The sequence below is a fragment of the Haliotis rubra genome, unplaced genomic scaffold (genome assembly GCF_003918875.1).
Source record: "Haliotis rubra isolate DU_JTF1 unplaced genomic scaffold, ASM391887v1 Scf907, whole genome shotgun sequence".
NCBI classification, from domain to species: Eukaryota; Metazoa; Mollusca; class Gastropoda; order Lepetellida; family Haliotidae; genus Haliotis; species Haliotis rubra.
Window position 1 is genome coordinate 352,735 of NW_025767643.1, and position 25,458 is coordinate 378,192.

The 25,458-nt window shown below is 38.9% G+C and overlaps 1 protein-coding gene across 4 annotated transcripts in view; it reads right to left on the reverse strand.

The window, feature by feature from the left end:
* The window catches only part of LOC124264073 (protein FAM13A-like), a 95,341-nt gene that overhangs the window by 64,189 nt on the left and 5,694 nt on the right, over positions 1 to 25,458 (reverse strand). For 3 of the 4 annotated variants that reach the window (XM_046698793.1, XM_046698795.1, XM_046698792.1), the window contains exons 2-3: positions 3,773 to 4,060; positions 2,765 to 2,892 (exon numbers count right to left, since the gene is read on the reverse strand). In XM_046698793.1, coding sequence (XP_046554749.1) covers positions 2,765 to 2,818 — 54 coding nt within the window. In that variant the 5' untranslated portion in view covers positions 2,819 to 2,892; positions 3,773 to 4,060. Of the gene's footprint in view, positions 1 to 2,764; positions 2,893 to 3,772; positions 4,061 to 25,458 lie in introns of those variants that run through there. The other variant, XM_046698796.1, reaches the window with a different exon arrangement.

Genomic DNA, 25,458 nt, shown 5'->3' on the forward strand with positions numbered 1-25,458 from the left:
ATCACCTGGCCCCACTTACATTTCAGTAACAGTTAACTCCCATACTATGGATGTCTTGGTCTTGAGTATCTACTGATATGATACAGGCCACAAACCTTCAAGATACAATACACATTGCGATACTTAAGTCACAGAGATTTTGCATGTAAAAACTATGAAAAAAGGCTTGAATCTTCCTGAATAACTGGATGAATATTTTTTCAATCAATCAATTTCAGACAGTACCAGAGTGTCAACACATGTATTTTCTATTTATGTTTTTAATAAATTACCCTGTTGGTTAAATACCTCTCATGTGCACCCATACTAAGTAAAATAAAATATAATTCTATAAGTTGAATAGGAACACATATGTCCCTGTGTGAAACAACAACCAATTTAAGTATGAATTGATACAGGTAGGTGTGCATCTGGTATTGTATGGTCCATGTCATCACGTTTATGTTAATTTTGAGGATCTTGATTCTTGATTAAATTTCTACAAAAGAAGAACCTCATGGACCCTCACCAGCTTCAGACACTGTATCAAATTGTACTGAATGATATTTTCATGTCTGAAAACCAGCTATCTGTTGTGTTTATTCATAATCTACAGACAGTGTTGTTTGCTGCTCATTTTTGGTCTCCTGTCCATATAATGAATTCAGGGAAAGATTGTCATCCAAGATTTTATGTATAAAAATGAAGGACCACCGTCTTATGTCCTTAGCCAACTCAGTAGCATATCTCAGCAAAGATTAAACAACCCTGGGAAAACTACTTAATTACCACTCTCCTTAACTGATCACAGGCATTCTGAACATATGATTTTTGTCAAGCAATTCAAGCACGAACCCGACATCACAAAGGATGACTTTAAACCCTTGAAATGGTATAAAAGCTTTGCAATAAATTGGAAACGTGGATGATGGTGTGAAGAGTACTTTACAGCTAACAGACATTTGACTATTCACACCATGACCATGAACCCACAGGGGAGCATCTCAAGAAGTTTGCATGCTTGCTCCATAGCTCAAGCTCAGGGGCAAAGCCAATTCCTGATTAAAAGCAACTTCATCTCCTTTCTTGAAGACATTTCCCAGTTTTCAGGTTTCTCAAACAGGTCTATCTAAGGTGAGTGAGTAACAAAACTAGCCATAAGACAGCCAATGAGACAGGATTGGTTTAACAAACTGTGCTATGTGAACCTCATATCAGAACAAAATACTGTATTGCTGTAATGTTACACTGCTCAGTCTTACCGTGTAATATTGCCCACACAACTACTTCCAAACCAATGATTACCTTGTCCAGTAATATATTCAAGTATTTCACCGACAGAACCCTAGTTCAATAAGTTCAATAAGTTCCAAAGACACGAGTCTTACCAAGTGCGTGTTAGCTGCATATATCTAATATCTTGTACAACACATCTCACCAGTCCCAATCAAGACAAGTTTGATGTCCCTAAGACAGGTTACTAAATCCTACTATTTCATCTCCTATGGAAAGAGGATACATCTATCATGCATGCAACATCTTGCTGAAAGAACAAAATTGGACAACCTCATCGCTAGTCATCATCAACTAAGCCTCTTTTGACAGCTTCATACATCATCCACCATATCAGCTGCTGAGTTTGTCAATGAAGTGTACACCTGGACAGTAGGGTTATTGAAGAAAGGAACTGAGTGCCTGGTTGCAGCTACAAGTAAATGAGTGGTATTATGCCTTTTGGAACGATAACTCAGTTATATGTCAGCTTAATGTAGAAAGAGAACCATAGCACACAATTATGATGTTGGCATACGTATTTCAAGAACATTACATATTGTAGCCCAGAGGAGCATCTGAAAGACTCGTTCTCTTACCGGTGCTACAGGAGCTTTTCCATGTACACCCTAGTCCAGCAGTACAACCATACAACATAGGCCGTGTAACACAACATATGTCCTCATCCTAGGTTCTGAGCTAAGGCACCCTAAATACGTCCATGAGGCTGAAGGTTCAACAGCCACCACAGCAATACAAGGCTCAATGAAGAAAAAACACGATCTGATGACAAGATAACTGATTTTTTAAAACTTGGTTAGCGTCAACGACCATCAAATGACATTCCATGATTCCCAACATCACTGACAAACATCCCCAGAATAAAAACATCCCACCAGACTGTCAAATCCTGTCTCAACTTGAGTTGGTCCATGATGAGACAAACTGTCTATGTATTAGGCCAATAAAACAGCACTTGTGTGTCACACGACAAATACAACTGGTGTGTATTCAGGCCTGTTTTTCTCAAAATAACTTCTTGTTATTAAATAATGTTTAACACACATGGCTTGTTTAGAAATGATGTTATCAACAATTTTTCTCGAATTTGTGGCTTTGAAACAGCTACAATGATAATGTGCAGAAAGATACTGTATAGCCTCCCTGTGAAACATGGGTTTCTTGTTTTGATGGATGTCTCCTGATGTTTTAAAACCAAAGAGATGAGACAAAGGGTCAATGAGGTTACTTTATACACAAATAATGCTTTTCTTTCTTGTTTTAGGCCTTCAATTCTAAAACTTGAAACAATCAAGTGAATCAAGTAAAAGAAAATTGACTCCCATTTCATGAATAGCCAAAGAATACCTGATCTTAAATGTGTATAAAACATGGCACATTCAGGCAAAATTGTGGCCCTTACGAAAGATTATATCTCATCCAACAAACTTTTGTTTCCACAATCCTCAAACAAGTAAAAAGAAATCCTGCCAAGTAAAGATGTTTTACTTACATTGTATTCAGCCATGTTGACAGTTGGAGGTCCTGGTACAGAGGTATACTTCATTTCCTAGATGGAGCTACACACACACCCAGCACCCACAGCAACCCTCATCAAGCAACAACTTGGAGGGGCCACACCTGCAACAAGACAAACATGGAGACAAAGTCAGCAATATCCCCCGCAATGGTAGAATACTCTTCAAGAATATGTCAACTAGTTATGGCAATGTCAAATGTATGGTATGATGTACCTAAGTAATGTTGATACTGGAAATAGAGTGGTCCTGTTGATTTATGTCATTGGGTTCTTGGATGCCCACAAAATGGAAAGAGAGTATTGAAAGGTTTTAAAGTTCTGCTCTGGAGAGAAACAGTACCACCAATTTCAGTCAAAGTCAAACTTGTTGCCCAGGGTGCCGTTGTACAAAACAACCTTAGCGCTAAGGCTACCTTAAGTCTATGTTAAAGTATGGGAGTTACGGTCACCTTAGCGTTAAGATCGCTTTGTACAACGGCACCCTGGAAACGCAAAATATATTTTATTCAGAAGTCCAAAACTACCAAAAGGTACCAGTTTACCACCAGACCGTATGTATGTGCCAAGTTTGGTGATGAAATATTGAACAGTTTATGTGTTCATCTCTAGAAAAGACGAAAAAATATTTATACTGACAGTCAAAATATTGCAAATGATGCAATAGAGATATGCTATTCTCAGGAAGTAAAGCATTATTTAAATGCTGAATCATAATGCTACGTTCAGCACTGCTGGTAGTACATACTAGTGCAGACATACTAGTTTCACGGCAGGTCATCATACCTCGGTACATCACTTATATTATCAATCAAAGGTTTGTCTGTCTTGACTAGACTGTTTACATACGATGTTATACAGCTGGGATATTGCCGAGCAGCATTCAGAACATCAAACAAACAATATCACTCACTGGGTTGTCTCTACTGGATTGCTTACTGATGCCATTATTTATTTGAGTGCAGAATTAAACAAACGACTCACTTGTGTTGTGGAATCTGTCTACGGCTGCTTGAGGCACCTACACGAGAGAATGGCCAGCCCCAACATTCAGTCCCACTCAAACACTGGCTACTCCACTGACCATGAGCAGGTAGTGGACACCACAGGGGAAGATGTCGACGAAGGTCACCACTGACGATGGTGATGACGATGGTCACCACAGTTGATGAGGATGGCCACCAGAGGATGACGTGGGATGGTGACCGAGGAGATGCCGAGTACCGCTGCTCAACACATTGGCAGCAGGCAGTCAAGATGAATGCTTTGACTCTGAAACAAGTAACAGTAATTGGTTTGAATGTTCATTGATGAGGAATAGAACTTTGATCATCGAGTATAAAATGAAACATTGGCATTTTATCAATAAGGATGATGATTTACATTCTCGGACAAAAAACTGAACATTAACGACGTAGAATATTTGCTGATGGATTTCAACCATCTTGAAACCAGGCTCTGGAACAGAACGTACAAAAGAGTTTCATCAAAAACTCAGAATCAAACAAGATATTGATTTCCCATAAAACAATTTCTTTCCAGTTAAAACTAGTATCATTTACAAATATACAGACATTTCATTTGTGAAGTAAGGCACACAAACAAGATACATTAAAACTATGAATATATATACCAGAAAAATGTATTGGTCACCTACAGATCAATATTATTCTTTATAAACCTTCTCGTCAAGTGAATGCTTACTTCATTCCTTCAGGGTTGCCAATTCACCAGGAATGGACTATATATATATTCCATTGATTTTCAGTTCATCATCTAAACACACTGCCTTGAGTTCCAGAGATTATTCAAACCTGGAGCAACCAAATGTAGGTCCTTTAATGGTCTCTCATGGGGTCTTTTCAAGGCAACACCTACTTTCTAACACTAATTGTCAGACCAAAGTGACAACATATTTATTTAGATTGTTACTTTACTTATGTTTATTGCCAGAAAATCTTAATTTGTACATTGAAATCTAGTGTCAAAACATTCAGGACCACATTGTCATCTAATCTTTAAATGTCGTCAAAGGAAAAAGTAACTAACAGGATATGATGCCATGCAAGTCAAAGACACAGACCACCAGATTTGGTTAGTCACCTCTTACAAGCCTGGGTTGATGAAGACCATCCAACCCTGAACTTCATACTGTGGAAGACGAGTGAGGGTGAGCTATTATCAGTGTTAGACTAACTACAGTGGACTTAAAAACCGGCACATGAAGGACGACGCAACCCTTTGATGCAATTAGGCCCAAATGATGTAACAACACAATTCGCGGTTACTCCCGAGATTATTCAGAAACGGGAAGTGTCAATCAGTTTCTTGTTAATTAGTGAGAGGTACGTGTTACTTTGCTCTTTGACAATGTTATTGTGGACCCGCTGCCGGAAGCATGTGTCCGAGAATTGTTGTTTTCAATAAATTGAGAATAGTTTATAATTTTAATTCTGCCGATAATATATCATCAGTTGAAATTTAATAAGTGTTTTCAGACATTTTTATTTGAATGAATAAACATGAATGTGCATTCAGACACTGCCTTGTTTCTCATTCAAACATGTTGTTAATGCTAAAGTGACAGTAAGACAGTGAACTTGCCGTTTGCGCCGGCGTCATAAGCGGACTTGCAACCTGCCTAAACCGGCACTCTCTCAAAACCGGCATTTTTATTTGGTCCCGAGTGATACCGGTATTGACAGAGTAAGTACACTGTATACAGAAGAGATACAACCAAAACAGATTGTTCAGAACTCTAATGAGCTAAAATAATCTTCTTTTCGTCAAAAGATTACACTTACTTGAAGAGATATGTCCACTGTCATAAGTCAACCCTAAAATACCATGTTGACACTAGAACCATTGTGCCATAAAATACACAACCATTTTAAGTACAAGAATCACCATTCTTCATACTAGTGTAACATTCATACAACCAGGTGCATAGCAAGCCAGTTTTTTCGTGTAGGCCAGATAGGTTGCAAAGCTTTATAGTTAGACAATATTGAGGGCTTGTGTAACCTTTTAAGCCAAAATCATGTGTAAGCCTGGGTTTTTTTAAATAATGGTAGCTACGCCCCTGACAACCAATCCAGAGACTAATTATAAGAGTGTTTCCCACAATGCTACAATGTTGCAGGTGTCTTCCTCAAGCAGGTATGAAGTACAGAGAGCTAACTGACCATGACCCTGAATCTCTAGAGATACTCAACATACAAACATAACTAACCATGCCTCATGACACTGACAGACTGACACCTGGCAGGTGGCAGTGTGGTTAAATGCAGAGGTTGATCTGACAAAATGACAGATTATCCCTCGTCAGCAATATTCATCAATGAAGTATCACCCAGATAATTGCAGAAGTCATTACACATGATGGAGAACATTTTCTTCCATCTTTTAGAATTACTAGGTTTTCCCTAAGCTCCTCAACTCATTAAACTGCTATAACCAGAATCAATTAGTGTGCACCATGCATGAGGATATCAGGTCTGAGCCCGGAGCAAGGGAGAGTCTCATCAGGAACTGTCCTCACAGACAGTCCCTGAGCAAAGGCGAATCGTAACTGCTGTTTACTGCACACAAGTGGCACCAACGTCATATTCTCCACTACAGGGGGGCACCTTCAATCACTGCTCGATAAAAGTGACGTTCTTGACATCCCACATCGCATTCTGTTTTCAGTGTTTGAAACAAGGCATGAAAGATACAAGTGAAGGACCCTTGTAACATTGTCATTGCCTAATGTTGAAGTGGAAATCTGAATGTAAACTTGCACAAGTCCCTAAGTTAATAATTAAATAGTTTAAATGATAATTTCTAAAAAATATGAAAATATATCTCGAACAGACTGGCATCCACTTATCCAGACTTGCTTCTTTAAAGGATAGAATTACTATACGTCCATGGGCTTAGCCTTCAGTACAGCCTTGGAGCAAGGCTAATCTGAAGGGAACCTACACAATAGCAGTTTGAGAGCGGATTACCTACTTCAGAACCTACTTGAGAAAAGCAAATGTCATGCTTTAGCTTACACACCCAAAGAGCTGAAGTTATCTTATAACAAACATCTCACTATCTACTCTAATGTAATCCATTTCATACATGTATAACAATATGTAAATGAACAAAAACCTATGTCCCATGGTCAGTATACTTATAATAAGATTGCCCACATCTGAGATAACTGTATTTTACTATCCATATTCAACAAGTTTTTAACCTGATATTAAAATCCTCCACTCATTAGGCATCTATCATGCATTCCTCATGCCAAGTTAGGTCAGATACTTGACCAGTCAACCAGCTTGTTTCTGTTTCCACAGGACCAGTAAATGTTTCTCAGTAGTCGTTCTCTGTAGAACTAACCACAGTGGCTAATGTAGCAGTATTCAAATGAAGAACTGTAAACATGTACATACTAGTGGAGTAATTGAAATAATAATAATGCTAATTTTTGCACCATGGATCCAACGCAATGCTGTTCCCTGGCGTTACATTATTACCCTGACTGAATTCTACTTTCAAAGTAGCGGGAAGCGTGACCGTATAGGTCCATACATCCGCTTCTCAGGTACCCATTTTAAACAGCTGGGTGGACTGAGTGCTATGTGGACGAAGTGCCTTGCCCAGGGACACAACACAGTATGAGACCTAGGTCACAAATTTTGGTGTCTCCACCGGAATTCAAACCCGGGCCTTTGGCGTGAGAGGCCACCATGCTAAGCACTACACCACTGTGCTCCATGTGCCTTTTCTCCAAATAATCGAAGATTGGTCGCAGTGACAAAACAACCAAGCAATCGATCGTGTTTTCTCATATTCGAACACAAACAATTTTTGAACACTTGTTTGTATAAACAATATTTTTCACAAGGTTGATTTTGTCTTGTGTCATTAAATTTACATTTCATAAGCACTACAAGTTCGAGCTCGTTTCAAGTCATGATTGAATTTATCTTAAAGACTCCAGGAAATTTATGTTCCTAACATACTAGTAATCCTTTAAAAATGTGTAATTTGCAAATGCATTTTGTGTAATATGTAAAAAACAAAACAAAACCTTTTGTCCATTAACAAACATAACAGGAAAATTTGATAAATGACACTAACCAATTATTTTCGATGATTGATCGGTTATAATGAACCAATCATCAATTATGAGATTTTAAATAATTCCCAACACTAATACATACACTGCACTTCTACTAAGATCATTCTGTCAGCTCAGTCGGGGGTCTTCCTAGTCCCAACACCTGAAGAGTTGACACTCACATGGAAATATTGCAACTTCAACAACAATTGCCAAGTACATAATTTTCAAGTATTTTGGTGCGCCTTTTTGTGGATGTTGTAATTTATTTGTGTGGTTGAGACATAAGAATTCACCTTGATTTATGGACAGAAGCTCAGTGCAGCATGTCTCCTGGTACGACATGTCCACATGTCAAATAAAGTTAACATGCCAATCACTCAGTGGTTGTTATCACAACATTTAAAATTCTATTCTGACAAGCAATATACTTACTGAGGGGTTTTAGTGAGCCCACAGGCAAATGAAATCATTACATCATATACCTGCAAGATAACAACCTACAAGCTGCAGGAGTGAGTGAGTGAGTTGAGTTTTACGCCACACTCAGCAGTATTCCAGCTATATGGCGGCGGTCTGAAAATAATCGAGTCTGGACCATCCAGTGCAGGAAGCCCAGGAAGGTTGAAGACCAGCACAAGGTAAGAGGGAGTGAGCGAGTGAGTTTAGTTTTACGCCGCTTTTAGCAATATTCCAGCAATATTGCGGCGGGGGCCACCAGAAATGGGCTTCACACATTGTACCCATGTGCGGCATCGATCCCAGGTCTTCGCATGATGAACACACTCTTCAACTACAAGGCTACCCCACCGCCCCACAAGGTAAGAGACACCAAGAAACTGAATGGTACATAATCTATAAATCGGGGGAAAACCTAATTCAGCAGCTGAAAGTATTACATAGTTTATTTCCAAGAGTACTTCAAAATTTTGTTCTCCTTCATTGTTACGCACAAGCTGGAAGACACGTAGTTTCAACATACACAGACTTTCAACCACACAATTGATGTTACCCTTCCTAATTTACTGACCAAACATCATATATTACATACTATCGATTGTATAAAAATAAAACACAATTTCTACTTATCCAACCTAATTTAGAGATTGCTGTTATCAGAACCATAACATCTAGTGTCGGAGGGCCTTAGTTTGTAAAGAAAAGGATTGCATACTACAATCAGTGTTACTGTCAAACACTTCAGCTTCCTATACAAACCACAATACAATCACAATATTGGTGCCTCAATTACGATACATTACAGTTATTATAACTTAATTTGCCAAAACACAACCCTGTTTTCAAACATGACAGTCTCAACAAGGAACCTTTTTCCAGTCATTGTAAATGTAAAACAATAATTACAAGTAAGTACTGTATGAATGCCATCATCCTTTCTAACTGAAGTTTCGTTTTAAGCCACACTCAGCAATATTCCAGCTATACGGTGGTCTAACTGAAGAGAGAATCCTGTTTTTCTAATGGACGAAAAAACAGCTCCTCATGCAATCCTGAACTGAGTCAACCAAAAATAGAACCATTCAACTTCATAGCAGACCATAAGATATTTCCAGCAATATGTAAATAATAGAATAAGTAACAAGGCTTAAACTTGTTAAACAGGGTTTCTGCATGATGTTCAATAGGGGCAAGGGATCATTTGTTGAGAAAGAAACATTTCTTCTTCCACCCTTGCTCAGACACGACTAAAATAAACACTGTCCTCCCACTCTGTGTCAGAGAGGAGATTCAACACTTTTTAGGCCGTCAAAATCAATACTGCAAACATCAAATCCTTTGTGTCAATTTCCTTAATGGGATTAAAAAGCCTTTCAATTGCTAGCATTAGATATTTTTTTAAACAAGATCATTTTCTAAAATAAAGAATTGATGGAAAGAATAAATATTGCAAATTGATCTTTGGCAACAAGAATTTGGAAGGTGTAATTTCTACGTTCATGATGCAGTAAGGAAGGTCAGCAATGAAATGTGTAAGAGAGAGATGTAAATGGCCCAGAAAGGTTCATTTAACTCAGACATTGTAGCAGCTTACTCATTTCTTTGACAAAAGGAGCAATGATTTAAGCAATAAACTAGCTGAGTGGTGCCCAAATGCAAAACAGATATATCCTTAATATCCAGAAATGAATCTGGTGTTCATATTAGCAATTGTAAGTTGTGACGTCTAATGACGTAAACTGAAGTATGCTAAAGTCGAGTATTTACATCAGCAGCTGCTTATTAAGTTGACTTAGTTGAGAACATCAAAACCTTCTGTTAATCAAGTTAAGCGTGCTTGCAGTCAGTGCTTTAGACTCCACTAATCCTGTACTTCAAACACACCTTGGAATACCACACACTGGCTTACCTGCAACCACCAAATGTGTTGTCTTTACAGATGCCAAACACTACCCTTGGTCTTCATACACATAAAGTATGAAGGAGTGAGGTGGATGTTACTGCTTTTGTCTTTACAGATCCCATTTCAAACTAGTACATAAAAGCATTTCCAAAGAAATGTGATCAATCCCCCACAGTAGTTTAGTGGACATGGTTTGGGTAAGAGTTGGGGCATCTGCCAAACACTACCCTTGGTCTTCATACACTGAGTTTGGTTTTACGCCGCTTTTAGCAATATTCCAGCAACATCACGGCGGGGGACACCAGAAATGGGCTTCACACATTGTACCCATGTGGGGATTCGAACCCGGGTCTTCGGCGTGACGAGCCAACGCTTTAACCACTAGGCTACCCCACAGCCCCGGTCTTCATACACAAAAAGTAGGAAGGAGTGAGGTGGATGTTACTGCTTTTGTGTTTACAGATGCCAAACACTACCCTTGGTCTTCATACACAAAAAGTAGGAAGGAGTGAGGTGGATGTTACTGCTTTTGTGTTTATAGATGCCAAACACTACCCTTGGTCTTCATACACATAAAGTATGAAGGAGTGAGGTGGATGTTACTGCTTTTGTGTTTACAGATGCCAAACACTACCCTTGGTCTTCATACACATAAAGTAGGAAGGAGTGAGGTGGATGTTACTGCTTTTGTCTTTACAGATGCCAAACACTACCCTTGGTCTTCATACACATAAAGCAGGATGGAATGAGGTGGATGTTACTGCTTTTGTTGAAATGTAACTCAAACCTGGGTCAAGTAAACTTATGTTGCCCAGTAACCCTCAGCTCACAGAATTCCATAAAATACACCTAATATCCTTAGTCAATAATACTCTGAAGACATGTTGATACCAGCTGTTTGTTAGTTAACAGTTCAAGTAGCAGTATTACAGGTATAAAAGGCATTATCACTTCTTGCAACAAGCATGGGACACAGAAGACCAATTCTAACCTTGATTTCTACAAACAAATCGCTGGCAGTCTAAATGTACTTTGAACCCATGGCTACACAAGTAATCACTATGACTGACTGAGATCAGTGAGTCTCTAACTTCAGTTCACATCTGGACTGAGGCTCAGGTTCAAAGAATATACCACAACTTGTGACCAAACACGCTTAGAGGGAATACTACCAGCTTCTGGCAGCTGCAAATAGGACACTAAACTGAGACACAATCTCCACTTCAAGTGAAGAAAGCAGAAGTCTGCTGTTGGCAATAATCAATTTGTGTTGCCATTAATGTTACTCTGTGGGACAAAACCAGCCTTGACGATGGTATGGAGTACATTCCTTCTTTCGCAATAGTTTAGCTAGATCATAGGAACAAATTAGTGATCAGATGAAAATGCAAACTTGCATAAGCATAAGCACCAAAAGTTTAAACTCTTGGGGCATGATAAACAAGGTGTCAGATCACATCATTTTCTGTGATGTTGACCATCAACCAAAATCTTCATTGCAAGTTTCTCAAACTGAGAGAATGAATATTGTTGGACAGAATACAGACAGACTGTAAATAACAAAAAAAAAATACGGAAAGCATGGTACATGTTCTAATACCTGTTGTTTCATGAACTCATTCCCAGACTCATAAAATTCCCAGGTGGTCACCAATCCAAATAATCTTCATAAACAGCAGCCCTTGTTATTATCCAATCCCTGCTGTAGAATGAAAGAAGCCCTCGTGGGTTCAGATACCCTTGGAATGTCATGTAAAACTATACCAATAATAAATTCTAAGTGTGAACTATAGTTCTACAGAAAGTCTCCTTCACATGATTTGAGCAATTTGAGTTCTTCAAACTTTGGATGACTTTCAAGAGTTGTTGAACCTTCCTGAGCAGGCATCCATTTATTGTCCATCTGTGGTAAAGTCAACAGCAGAGATCCTTCATAAGTAGGCTTGAGCATGGAGGTAGGATGTAAGTTATACTTTTGAAAGTCACCTTACAGTCTTCTTGACTTTCATCATACCCAGAGTGGGCGTAAATCAGAGTCAAGGCATGCTCTTACATGACAGGTTCGATCTTGAAGCTACTTATGGTCTGTCTCCATGTGGTTGTACACTGTGCAGTCATTCAAATACACACAGACACTGTGTGGTGGGTGGAGGTGACGGTAATCTCCACGGCAGCTTTGTGCAGTCATTCAAATACACACAACACTGTGTGGTGGGTGGAGGTGACTGTAATCTCCACGGCAGCTATGTGCAGTCATTCGAATACACACAACACTGTGTGGTGGGTGGAGGTGACTGTAATCTCCACAGCATCTATGTGCAGTCATTCAAATACACACAACAATTGTGTGGTGGGTGGAGGTGACTGTAATCTCCACAGCATCTATGTGCAGTCATTCGAATACACACAACACTGTGTGGTGGGTGGAGGTGACTGTAATCTCCACGGCAGCTATGTGCAGTCATTCAAATACACACAACACTGTGTGGTGGGTGGAGGTGACTATAATCTCCACGGCAGCTATGTCACACAGTAACACACAGGTACATACACAGGATCCAGACCTAGATCTAATGTATGATGAACAACAACTCTTCACACAATTCCTTCAATTAGAAGTTGTTGTGATGAACAAAGGGAATTGTTCTATAGACATATAACATCTTTATTGCAATATATGTGATATATTGTCACAAGTATTCTATCCTACCCAGGTAACCATGTTCAAGTGCACATTAATATTGGAAAAAAATGTTGCAAGTGAGAGCTAATGAATACTAATGAGCTAAATGATATTTAACATAATGTAGTTATAATTGTCACAACCTTGTTGCACTGTAGTTAGTTTTGACATTTGTTAATGTTAAATATATATGAATACGAAAATGTAGCTCTATCAAACTGTCAGCAGACCTCCAATTTGGGCCACTTAAAAATTCAAACAAGAACATCTGTCACATTGGCACTCAAACTCAAATTTTCTTTAAGTGATGGGTGTGGTACACTTATTTTCCTTAACTCTGAATTATCGAAAATTTGCCATTTGCTCTCATCTTTTGACTGAAACTAATTATTTGGGGTAGCTAAAGTAACTGACAATTGGAAACATCATCGATGGAAAGAACTGCTAACAATTATCAACATGAATATTGCATCATCATTAATCTTACGTTGTGATACAGGGCTTCAGGATTTGGAACTGGTTCTTGTGTAACCTGGAGCTGAAAAATACCTCATATTTATACCAACTTGCACTTAGTGCATGTAAATATTTTGTTGTTCAAAGAACACAGCCTGAAAACAACCATAACGATGAGGATGTGACTTGGTGATATGATGCAGACTGTTGCTTTTCATGCCATGAATGACAGGACAGTAAACAGGAACAAGAGGCTAGAGTGCTTACCGTATATGACCGACTATAAGTCGGAAATTTGATACCAGAAAATGAAGGTAAAAAATCAGACCCAACTTATACTTGAGTTCATTAATCTACCCAAAACAAATCCCGAGGTCAGGTGTGTGAATCTGCCAGCCCTGCGAACTCAACTGGCAACGTTTACACCGGAAGCAGGATGCATATACGTACTGACAACGTTTCCAAAGGTATTGGAGAAATGTTGAAATACCTCCTAATTTCTAGCTAGAAATAAGAACAATATGCCCCCCATTTTGATATTAAGATGCAGTTGTCCCACTTGTTCTGGCAAGGAGGTTTGTAACCTTAGAAAAATCCTTGTCATGATCAGCAGTGAATTGAAACATTTCATCTCCATAATTCTTTTGATATAACACCACTGACTAGCTGAAGACAATTGTATCAGTCGTGTCTACATGTATAGTTACACTGACAAATAATATTTATTTTAAAAGCATGTACCATGTGAATCATGAACATGAAAGCAATGAGTTTAAGGTACACGTTTCACTCTCATCAAAACCACTGCTACTGAAATGATTGTCATCTGATTCATCAAAAAAGTAAACAACTCATTTGTTTATCATCAGCTGTAACAAACAGCATGATTTGTAGCCATTTGAACAGCATTATTTTTCCCTGCCATATTATGTCTAGAGAGATGCTCCTACATTTGCATCTGGAACCTATGAATAATCTGAAATCTCAAACAAATAATTGCTGAATAAGAAATTCATAATGATAAATAATGAAGTAATGGTAAAAATAACATAAAATATCCAATATGGCCACCATGAGAGCCATATTAAAGTCACATAGAATGTCTTTAACACATTTAGAACCACCGCAGCTTGAATCATTCACACAGATTTTCATCTGAAAAGACGTAATAGTTTCAGACGAGATGTAAAAAATGTCTAAGTTGATGACAGCCTGACAACATACTACAGAAAATAAGCCACACCATAAGCTCTCACTCAACCTTCACTTGAGTTAAAGTCATGCTGTGTATTGAATATATGTATCATGATACCGTCCTCATACAGCATGCATTGTGGGAGTGGATCTAATTCAGATTACAGCAACATCAAGGATTTATCTAGACTGTCACCACATTACTTTCCCTAATGCCTTGCCCTCCCTGCAATGCTAAAGCCCTAAATGAAGCAAGTCTAGATTTCCCCAAATGGGATTTATTTGTTACTATCAAAATTATATACATACAAATCTGCAGAAAATGACTGATAATTTTCCCAAACTGAACTTTAAACAATTTCCCCACTTCCCAGTTTGTGATCCTAGATAAACCATTGAAAACACTGCAAATAACACGTTCATTGCATCATCATCATAATCATCTGTAGTGTGACAATTGAACAGTGCGCTGGTAGTCATTAAGGCAGCGAATAAACAGTGTGCTGTAACATTTCACATTTTAATCACCAACACTACCATCCTATTCCCATTAAAGCTAAAGAGGCTTAATCCATCAAATATAACAATGGATGTCCTACCTAATGCAAATGTAAGGAGAACATCAAATCTGTTATTGTCATTGTCTAGTCACAAGATATATTAAATCACACTCATTAATTTTCCAAAGTCCTTTCACTGACCATAAACAACAGCTGTGCATCTCATGTTTCTCCTGAACATGAAAATAGCACAGACATGTCTGGAAAACACAGCAACATGGAATAAGTTGCCATACTTGCTAGACATCAATTAAACAGTCTCAACTGTAAGCATCCATGCAGACATGTGCAGCCATCTGGCTTTCCTCAAAAACAGCATCCTCTAAAGAAAACCCGGTTTTCCTCTCTCATCCATTGAGTCATGCCCTTGTGACCAACTGAACAACTTTACAAATATAAGAAGCACATGTGAAAGTGCTATTCTTTCCTCCCACACTAAATTAAACACCGCACACACTTTCGTAACCCCATTTTAACTTCCAGAATGGTTAACCGTTACTGCCTTTTAAAGAAAAGATTTTGCTCAATTTCAAGCAAATACCTATTTTTATCTTTTTGATGAAGTTCTAAATAAGTTAAAAAAAGTATACCCTGAACAATATACTCAGGTATTATTAGATCCTATAGAAAAAACAGAAACTCGTCAACATAAATATTCTTAAATATTTTTTACATTAACAAAACCAGACACCAATTAACAATTATGTTTTTCCTTGATGTGTCTCCGTGTATCATCATAAATCTTATCATTTTATGCTTCATGTTTGCATCTTAAAAAGTTTAAAAGATAAAGTTTATTTGATTATCAATTCGACTCGACAAGATAATATCACAAAATGATTTCAATCAAAATAACAAGATGAACTGAACCAATAATTGTACTCACATCTCTAACAGCGCAAAACTTCAAAAGCTTACCTTGAAATGGAACCTCAGTGTACACCACTTACAGGACAAATAATCACAGCATCAGTAACAACACTAATAACTACTACACAGAGCAACAACAATGTGCTGAAGGCTGATACTGACACAACTGAAGGATCACAATGTCTTCGTTCCAAGAGTTTCCAATGTCCTTCTGGGGAAGTGTTGAGAAAGTCTGCGAGTCCCTGAGGCCTGCATGTGTGTTGTGCAAGTAGTCTCCCTGGAGTGAGGCAATGTTCGTATCTTCTCACTGTGGATTGTCCCAGGTAATAGCCAGGTTGCAGCGCCACCACAGCTAGTGCTGTATGTGTCTACACAGTGCCCATTATCATAACGCAAAACTTCCTCATATTTCCCTGATTTTTCATAGAGAAAATATTCTCTGCACAAACATCAAGGGAAATAGCTAGATGCACATTCAAACGTCATTAACATTATTCACTCAAAAACTTTAGTTTCTTTTTTATGTTTCTGTATTTCCAGACTTTTTCGCCACTAGAAATTCAAAATGCATTAGCCTGATTTCAAGTCATCCAGTGAAACTGTGTTCCATGCTTCAATCTGCAGGTATGAATGGTCTAGCAGTGCATACAAGATGGCCTGTCGATCTGGTTACAGCTACAGGATTGTTGGGAAATCAGTTTCAGTCAGCATGTTTCTGAACGTACCCTCTGTCTTCCGCCTCTTTTGATATATGATGCAGGAGATAAGCTTCACACAATGCCTTAACCGAACAAACATATCATGAAATTTAAATTGTATTGTGAAAACTGTCATCTCAAACTCACTGCCATCAGTGAGGTGCAAGATTATTTTCTCACATTCTTGAAATAGCATTTTCCTCTTACACTACTATTTAAGTTGCCAAAAGTCAAATATTGATTCAATTTTACAAAACACACACAAGTCAAGAAGAGAATGGAATTTTAATCTGCATCCCAGCAGCATGCGATGTAATTAAGACTGGAACATGCAGCACTCCAGCAACAAAGTGTTACATTGATCCCAACTCTCTGGCTGTGATGACATAGGTCACTGCTGAGAATAGGTTCTCCCAGGTGAATGAGCAATCATCAATCAGCTGTTATATGGTGGCCACAAATACTTGTGTTTTCACCCAGGCAAACGAGAGACTGAAAGCACAAGGACTGGTACAGCTGGGCTCTGGTACAGATGACCACAGTCAGCCATGTCGCTGAGACGGAGGAACAGCATGGTACAGCTGGGCTCTGGTACAGATGACCACAGTCAGCCATGTCGCTGAGACGGAGGAACAGTATGGTACAGCTGGGTTCTGGTACAGCTGGGCTCTGGTACAGATGACCACAGTCAGCCATGTCGCTGAGACGGAGGAACAGTATGGTACAGCTGGGTTCTGGTACAGCTGGGCTCTGGTACAGATGACCACAGTCAGCCATGTCACTGAGACGGAGGAACAGTATGGTACAGCTGGGTTCTGGTACAGCTGGGCTCTGGTACAGATGACCACAGTCAGCCATGTCGCTGAGACGGAGGAACAGGATGGTACAGCTGGGCTCTGGTACAGATGACCACAGTCAGCCATGTCGTTGAGACGGAGGAACAGCATGGTACAGCTGGGCTCTGGTACAGATGACCACAGTCAGCCATGTCGTTGAGACGGAGGAACAGCATGGTACAGCTGGGCTCTGGTACAGATGACCAGTCAGCCAGGTCGCAGAGACGGAGGAACAGGATGGTACAGCTGGGCTCTGGTACAGATGACCACAGTCAGCCAGGTCACAGAGATGGAGGAACAGTATCAACGCAGCTGCCTCTCACAAGCGGAAACTGTGTTGGCATCATAAGAAACGATGGGGTAGCCTAGTGGTTAAAGCGTTCACTAGTCACGCTGAAGACCCGGGTTCGATTCCCCACCAGGGGTGGAAATAACCAATTGCCCGACGTCCGCGTCCGTTTTTCTGTTGGGCAATCAAATTTGTATATCACACTGTACCGGTGTCCAGTTGACTTTCCAATGTTAATTATGTTGTTTATTTAAAAAATCAACAAGAAAACAGACGGTATAGTGGAAAAATTAAAAAGGGCAAGTGATTTTACATGTGCCACTGTACCGGAGTACACTAGCAATTTTAAAGTTATTTCCTACTCTGCCCACATGAGTACAATGTGTGAAGCGCATTTCTGGTGTCCCCCGCCGTGATATTGCTGGAATATTGCTTAAAGTGGTGTAAAACTAAACTCACTCACTTTTCAGTCAATCCATTGTGAGGACTAATATCAAATGTGATATAAAGTATATTGCACTTTTCATACTGTATACTGCATGTGATATCACAGTATACAGGATATCAAGTGCAATATACAGTATAACACGTGTGATACTAATGGTAAACCAATTACAATAGACATCAGAATGGTACAATATAGTATATATAGTATAGTAATGGGTTTCATTGTATGTCAGGTTCAATCGGTTCCAATTTGAAGCATTAAGAACTGGTTCAGAATTACATCCTGTAAATGCCACTGGTCAATGAGGGCTACCATCAAAGGGTATTTACTTGAACTCAGCACAATTTAACAATTACAGGTTAGTGGACTACATGACCTACATCAACTCAAATCCTCAGTAGAAAATTAATTATCAAGAATTTACCCTGGTTAATATGTGTGCCTTCCATCACACAAACAGTCCAACATACTTAAGGCATAGTCAAGCATGTCTAATCATTTCAGTGTCAAAACATCATGAGGTCTTGTGAAACATCTTAGGGCTAGTTTGGTCCACAAATGGACTGTCATTATCAGTTGGATAGTCAAAATCCTTTATTCACCCTCACGATCATATAAGCCAAGGTATTGTGGAATTCTATTCAATATGAATCTTACAGCATGTATCAATTAAATAAATACCATGAATATGTCAGTTCTTCCAATTATAATGGCCATTTCAAACAATGCGTTATTATGACAAAGAATTTGCTACACTCTCTAGAAAAGAACAATTCCTAATAATTTTCACAAACAGAACTCCTGAAACAATTCCCAAAATATGTCACCATCTTTACAACTTTAAATGAATTCTGTATATTACCATAGTCTCCTCATATATGATTTCCATGTCATTATACCACATGATTTCTAAAAAAGTGTTATAATGTACATCATTTGTGTGAAATATACCTATATTTCTTGTACCTGCTGTGTTTATATTTGTAGTTTATAAAATATTGTCACTGTTTCTGCACGGAATGCTATGCAATAAATATCTTATCTTTCAGGTAAACCCTTAGAAAACCTGGCTGGGTTGTCTTGGTAAGGGATCTATCGTTCACTCAACTGTTTTCCCATCCCACAAGTCTCTTTAGCAATTTTTTCACAAATTTTGATCTTTCAAAGAAACATCTCATCAACCGAATCACTGCATAGAAAAACAAAACATAAACGTCAAGTCTGCAGGGTCTACCAAGAAGTCATTAACTGTATCTTGAAACCAAACCTCAAAGAGTATACCTGTTAACACACTATATATATATCCAACCTTTATTTCCCTCAATATTTGCTTTAGTTGTTTTCTTCATGGCTGATAACCATGTCATGAATATTTCACCACTGTATCATCAACATTCCACTCGACATCCGACATGTTGACTGCAACATACAACGCAGCGAAATACTGCACACCCAAAAGCAATACGCAGAGTCGTTCTAGTACAACCAAACAAGCTTTAACTGCCGGCAACATCACTTATCCCACAACTAAGACTTGTAACACAACCATCTGTCAAGGTGAAGACAGCTACGTCTTCCTGTAGGCATCTTCTCATTGAGAGCCTGAATCTTATACCAAACATCCAACATGGCAAAAGGTTATCTCAATACAAACAACCGGTAAAGCCAGGCCAATCATAGGCAAGTGCTGACATGTACAATGAACTGGAAATGGGAGTTGTGTGTGTAGGTATGGCTTGTTGTGAGGAGGAGTGAGTGAGTGAGTGAGTGAGTGAGTGAGTGAGTGAGTGAGTGAGTGAGTGAGTGAGTGAGTGAGTGAGTGAGTGAGTGAGTGAGTGAGTGAGTGAGTGAGTGAGTGAGTGAGTGAGTGAGTGAGTGAGTGAGTGAGTGAGTGAGTGAGTGAGTGAGTGAGTGAGTGAGTGAGTGAGTGCGTGAGTGAGTGAGTGAGTGAGTGAGTGAGTGAGTGAGTGAGTGAGTGAGCATTCTACCTGTATTATGCAATGTTAGTGCTATGTGATGATGGCCTGTTACAATCAAGTCGGGACCACACAAACCCGTCTTCAACAGCCCTTTCATTCTGACAGATCTTCTATTCTTCCATGATGCTGTAACTTAAGATGGTGCAAAATGACAATGTTTCCTTGGGCTAGCATTTAAGATACATCACTTTCAAAACCTAACAAAAATTACCATTATTATTTTCTAAGTTGAAAGACTTACAAATTCAAAATATTTGGCAGAAATGTGACTTCGACCCCACAAGCTTCCATAACTTCCTAACAGACAACACTACCAAAACCAGCATTTCCTTAGCCCTCTAGGAAGCATTAACATTAGAAAACTGCTGGGCTGGTGTCCAACTCAATGGAGGGACGGCTCTGTTCAGATGGTCCTTCTGACTGAAAGTGATAGAGTAATGAATATCAGACTATTGTCTGATGTTCTGTATCCTGAAGGAACCACTGCATGATTAAAATCATTTCATGAGGCCATCCTTCTGATAACCCATGGGTATTTCGGGAGAATATGTCCCCACTATCTGAGGCTTTTCCTGAAGGGATTCTGGGCCTGAACACATTTTAGACTGAGTGAGTTGCATTATTTTCCAAGTTTGTGTTATCTTAAACTCAAACACTCGTTAGTCTGGTACAGATATGACAATCATTTTACCAATCAGACCTGATACATTAAAGACTGCCAAGGTGTTGCTGGAACACTGTCGACTGCACTACATGTGGAGAATCAAACCTGGGTCTTAGGCAGGACAAGCTGACACTTGACACTTCACCACAACTGCTAACACATCACAGTCTATGACAGTTATGACTAGTGAGAGTACATCATGTTTATAAATACAAAAAAATCCTTTAACTATTAAGTACTTCTGCCAATGGTGTTAACAGAAAAAAGTGAAACACTATGTTATTGTTAGCTTATATTCATTTTTAAGTTGAGTTAACAACCCTGAAAAGTTATAACTGTTATCACAAAAGCTGGGGCATCAAACCAGTTTCTTTCTAATCAACCATGATCAACGTATCTGATATAGTCCTTGCTATCCCATCTGAATGTCTAAATATTCTCACACAAAACTAACAAAATTTGCTACTAAGCATCACACATTCAAAGCCAAGAGCTGACCTCACCCTTAAAATCTGATTTATTGCCTTCTTATCATGTAATAGGGTAATTGTATACTGAATTTAGGCTAAAAAAATCTATAAAGAACATGATGGGATTGCATCAATCAGTCTTATCTACAGAAGAGGAACTTCAACTGGTTTGACCTGTGGCAGCCTCGCATGGAATGCAGCTGGGATTGTAGGTAAGTTTCACAACTCGGTCAAGGCAATAACACGACTGAGTTGCTTCAACACAGCTTTCATTTCCTAGAATTCATGTCAGGATAAAGGCGAAAGAATGCCAAATGTGAGGCTGATGGTAACTTTTTACAATTTGCCAAATCAACAGAAGTTCATCAACAATGAGATTCGTTATGACAAAGGGATGTAACTCTAGCCAAGCAAATCAGTCCCCTACCGTGACGATGGGATGAAATCTGCACAATTTTAACAAAGCCTCAGGCTTACGAATGAATCATAGCTTTCACTCTATGCTCATTTTTTGCTATACAATTAAAATAAATATCTCTGTGGAGCAGATTTGAATTCTTTCCTCGATGAATTTTCTGTTACTGTAATTTAATCTAAGGGCTGGACCCCATATCCTAAAACTCAAAGTAGTTGTTTAATGTTGGGTTCGAACAACATGGTCAAGTTCCATGATATTGTAATCTTTAATTCCTTAACTATATTATTCAGGGTTCGACACTCATGCTTGTCCGCTTGCCCGTGGCAAGTACTAATTAATCAGGGCAAGTAAAATTGCTAAAAGGCTTGCCCGAGTGGCAAGTACATATTTTTTCAACTTCTAACCTCAATTCATTCATTAAAACTCTTCACTTGCTGTGTTTTGTTTGTCTAGTTCTTTCTATACCATAAGTAACATGGGGCAAGTAGTATCTGTGATGGGCAAGTAGTTTAACTTTTCTACTTGCCCTCTTGGCAAGTGGGAGAAATCAGTGAGTGTCAAACCCTGTTATTATATTAAAAAAATCACAAAATTCAAAATACAGTGCTGAGGGTGTCACTGACTGTAACATTAGCAGAGATATTTCAACTATTGTACATAAATCAGAACAAAATTCATTATTCTGTAAGTCTAAAAAATGTGACCTATACAGACCTGCATTAAATAAACATTATAGCAAGAACTTGGCCGATTCATTCACTCGTGGAAATGTTATGTTAACAATTTCATGGCAATGAATTAGAAATTTATTATTCATATTCGTACATTTGTAGTGATACACCATCCACATCACAACGTTATTGATACATCAATACAACAATATACAAAGACATCAATACAACAATATACAAAGGCATCAATACAACAATACACAAAACATCAATACAACAATATACAAAACATCAATACAACAATATACAAAGGCATCCTTGCACAGTAGTTGGCACTGAAACTTCCTATACCTTGTCCGCAGAGTGAAGAAGGGCAGTGCTTGTTCTTACCTCTATGCATAATCCCCAGTGATGTTCACGCCAGGATGTAATGTATACTACATGGACGAGATTTGCTACATTTCTTCATCTTGACAGACAAACAAGATAATCAGCATGGTGGAGCAGAGTAAATAATAATCCCAGAGACAACAGGCGACTTAATGGATTACAATAATCAGAAAATAAGCCCTTTTGCTAAATCACAATGGCGAATAAACATCCGCTGATCCACAAATGCCGCAGAAATCAATGAAACATGCTTATCCTTGCCAGTGCTGACTCTCGTCTGGACCGAAATGGACGACAGCCATGGAAATTGACATGAAACTGATCAGATTTATTGAGACCTATCACAGTCCTGCATCAAGCTCACTAATCAATTGTCACAAGCACAGAGGAGGAAATTGAAAAGTCAGGTTTGGGAGGAAAATAGCTATCACCAGAATTAAGAACAGACATACACCTCGTCAGCTAAATATCTTGGAACAGCAAAGTATGTATCTAGATGTTCATCAAACAATGACCCTTTCAGCTAAACTAAGTAATTATATCTATGACACAACAACATGACCTGTTAAGGGCCCCGGTTCTTGGGTCCTTTGAGTTTGCTGTGGTACTTGAATCGACTGTCTTCCTAAATATTTAATTTCTAACATTTGGGTTGTGACAAAGATCCCTGGCTATATCAGAACTTGAAATAAGTCCTCAACACAGCCTAAATGTTAAAAGTTAGAAGGCTGTTGGTATTACCTGGATCAAACTACTTCCTCAAGGACAATATTGATTTCAATTCATGGAATCATCAGTTTCACCTGGTCCCTGCAAGGAGGGGGGCAAAACATTCCCAGTATCATTAAACATTTCTCCCAATAGTGAATAAGTTTGGGTTTATGCTACTTACAGCATTATTCCAATGATGGCCACAAGGTGACAAAATGTATATGCATAGGACTGATGCAACTCTCTCATCAAGTATGATGGAACCAATTTAGTCCATATTCTTTTAGCCACTTCGCTTTCTACTTGTCACTATCAGTGTCACTATCAGTGGCCTCCAGAAACTGTCCTCAGTAAACTTGGACAGAGCGCTTACAATTGAAGCAGTCAAAAGTCTGCAGCACAGAGACACAAATGTATTTTCAGATTTACTTGAAAAATTAAATTGGCATATTTTACATTTACTCTTGACATTTCACAAACAGTTCAGCTTTTTTAAATTCTGTGTAAGATGGAGCCAGTTTATATTACTCGGCTACAACTGCTGAGATCGGAAGGATACAGCATCTGTCCAGGGAGTGGAAGGTCAGTGAATCTATATGTCATACCGACCTACATGGTAATATGGTACTTGTTGTTTCCCTGTCTGTCCAGGCAGTGAGTGAGTGAGTGAGTTTAGTTTTACGCCGCACTCAGCAATATTCCAGCTATATGGCGGCAGTCTGTAAATAATCGAGTCTGGACCAGACAATCCAGTGATCAACAGCATGAGCATCGATCTGCGCAATTGGGAACCAATCACATGTGTCAACCAAGTCAGCCAGCCTGACCACCTGATCCCGTTAGTCGCCTCTTACGACAAGCATTGGTTACTGAAGATCAATATTCTAACCCGGATCTTCACAGGTATGTTCAGGCAGTAACGTTGGGTGTCAGTACAGTGTTTGACTGGGTATCAGTACTAAAATGCAGCTCAGCATCTCAGTGGGTTAGCACCATAAGTGTGCCATACAGATCTTGAAACAAACATACCCAATACAGCCCATGCAAATCTATAATTAGTGGCAAGTCTAGATTTACAATTTCTGAAAATGAAGAAAGTTTCTGGGCTCCTTTTCTTTATATTGTCGAGGGAATTTTTTTGTTTGTAAAATATGCTCATATCCAAGGCTAGATGTTAGTCTAGCACTTAAACACTGACATCAGTGTGGATCAGCACAAGCAGCCATACACACACTGCATGGACATCATTATGTCGGTGCAACAAATAATGTCAAAAACCATTTCATCTTGCCCCTACTCTTAACCATCACTAGCAGGTTTACCACAGCAAGATTCCTGGAACAACACCTGTAAGCAGTTTGACAATCAATCAGCTTAATTAAGTAGGATAACGACCTGCGTGCAGAATGTAATCAGAGCTGCAGACGGCAAAGCATTAGGACATGTAATAAGGAATGTGACAGCCATACCTTTCTTACACAATTACAACTTGACTCCTTTCCAGTGTCTCCACAACCTAACCATTTAACTATTTCATGCATTCCGCTCAATCACAAACCCAAGTATACATCCAACGGAGAACATCTTGCAGCTGGGATCAGGTTACATTATCACAATAACAAGGTGATCCTAACATTTGGACCCGATTCCCACAGTCACAGAAATAGACTTAAAGATTTAAACTTTACATCTATAAAATAATAATACAGTCAAAATGAAGTCTAGAATAATGCTTAATTTCACAACTGAGGTAATCTGGACTTTGCAAATCATTCTAGACTTCAGTTTGATTCCTTTATTAATACATTCTCTAGGGCCCATGACAGACTAGGGCAGGTAGTGACCAGGGTCTCCAAACACAAAGCTATCCTAG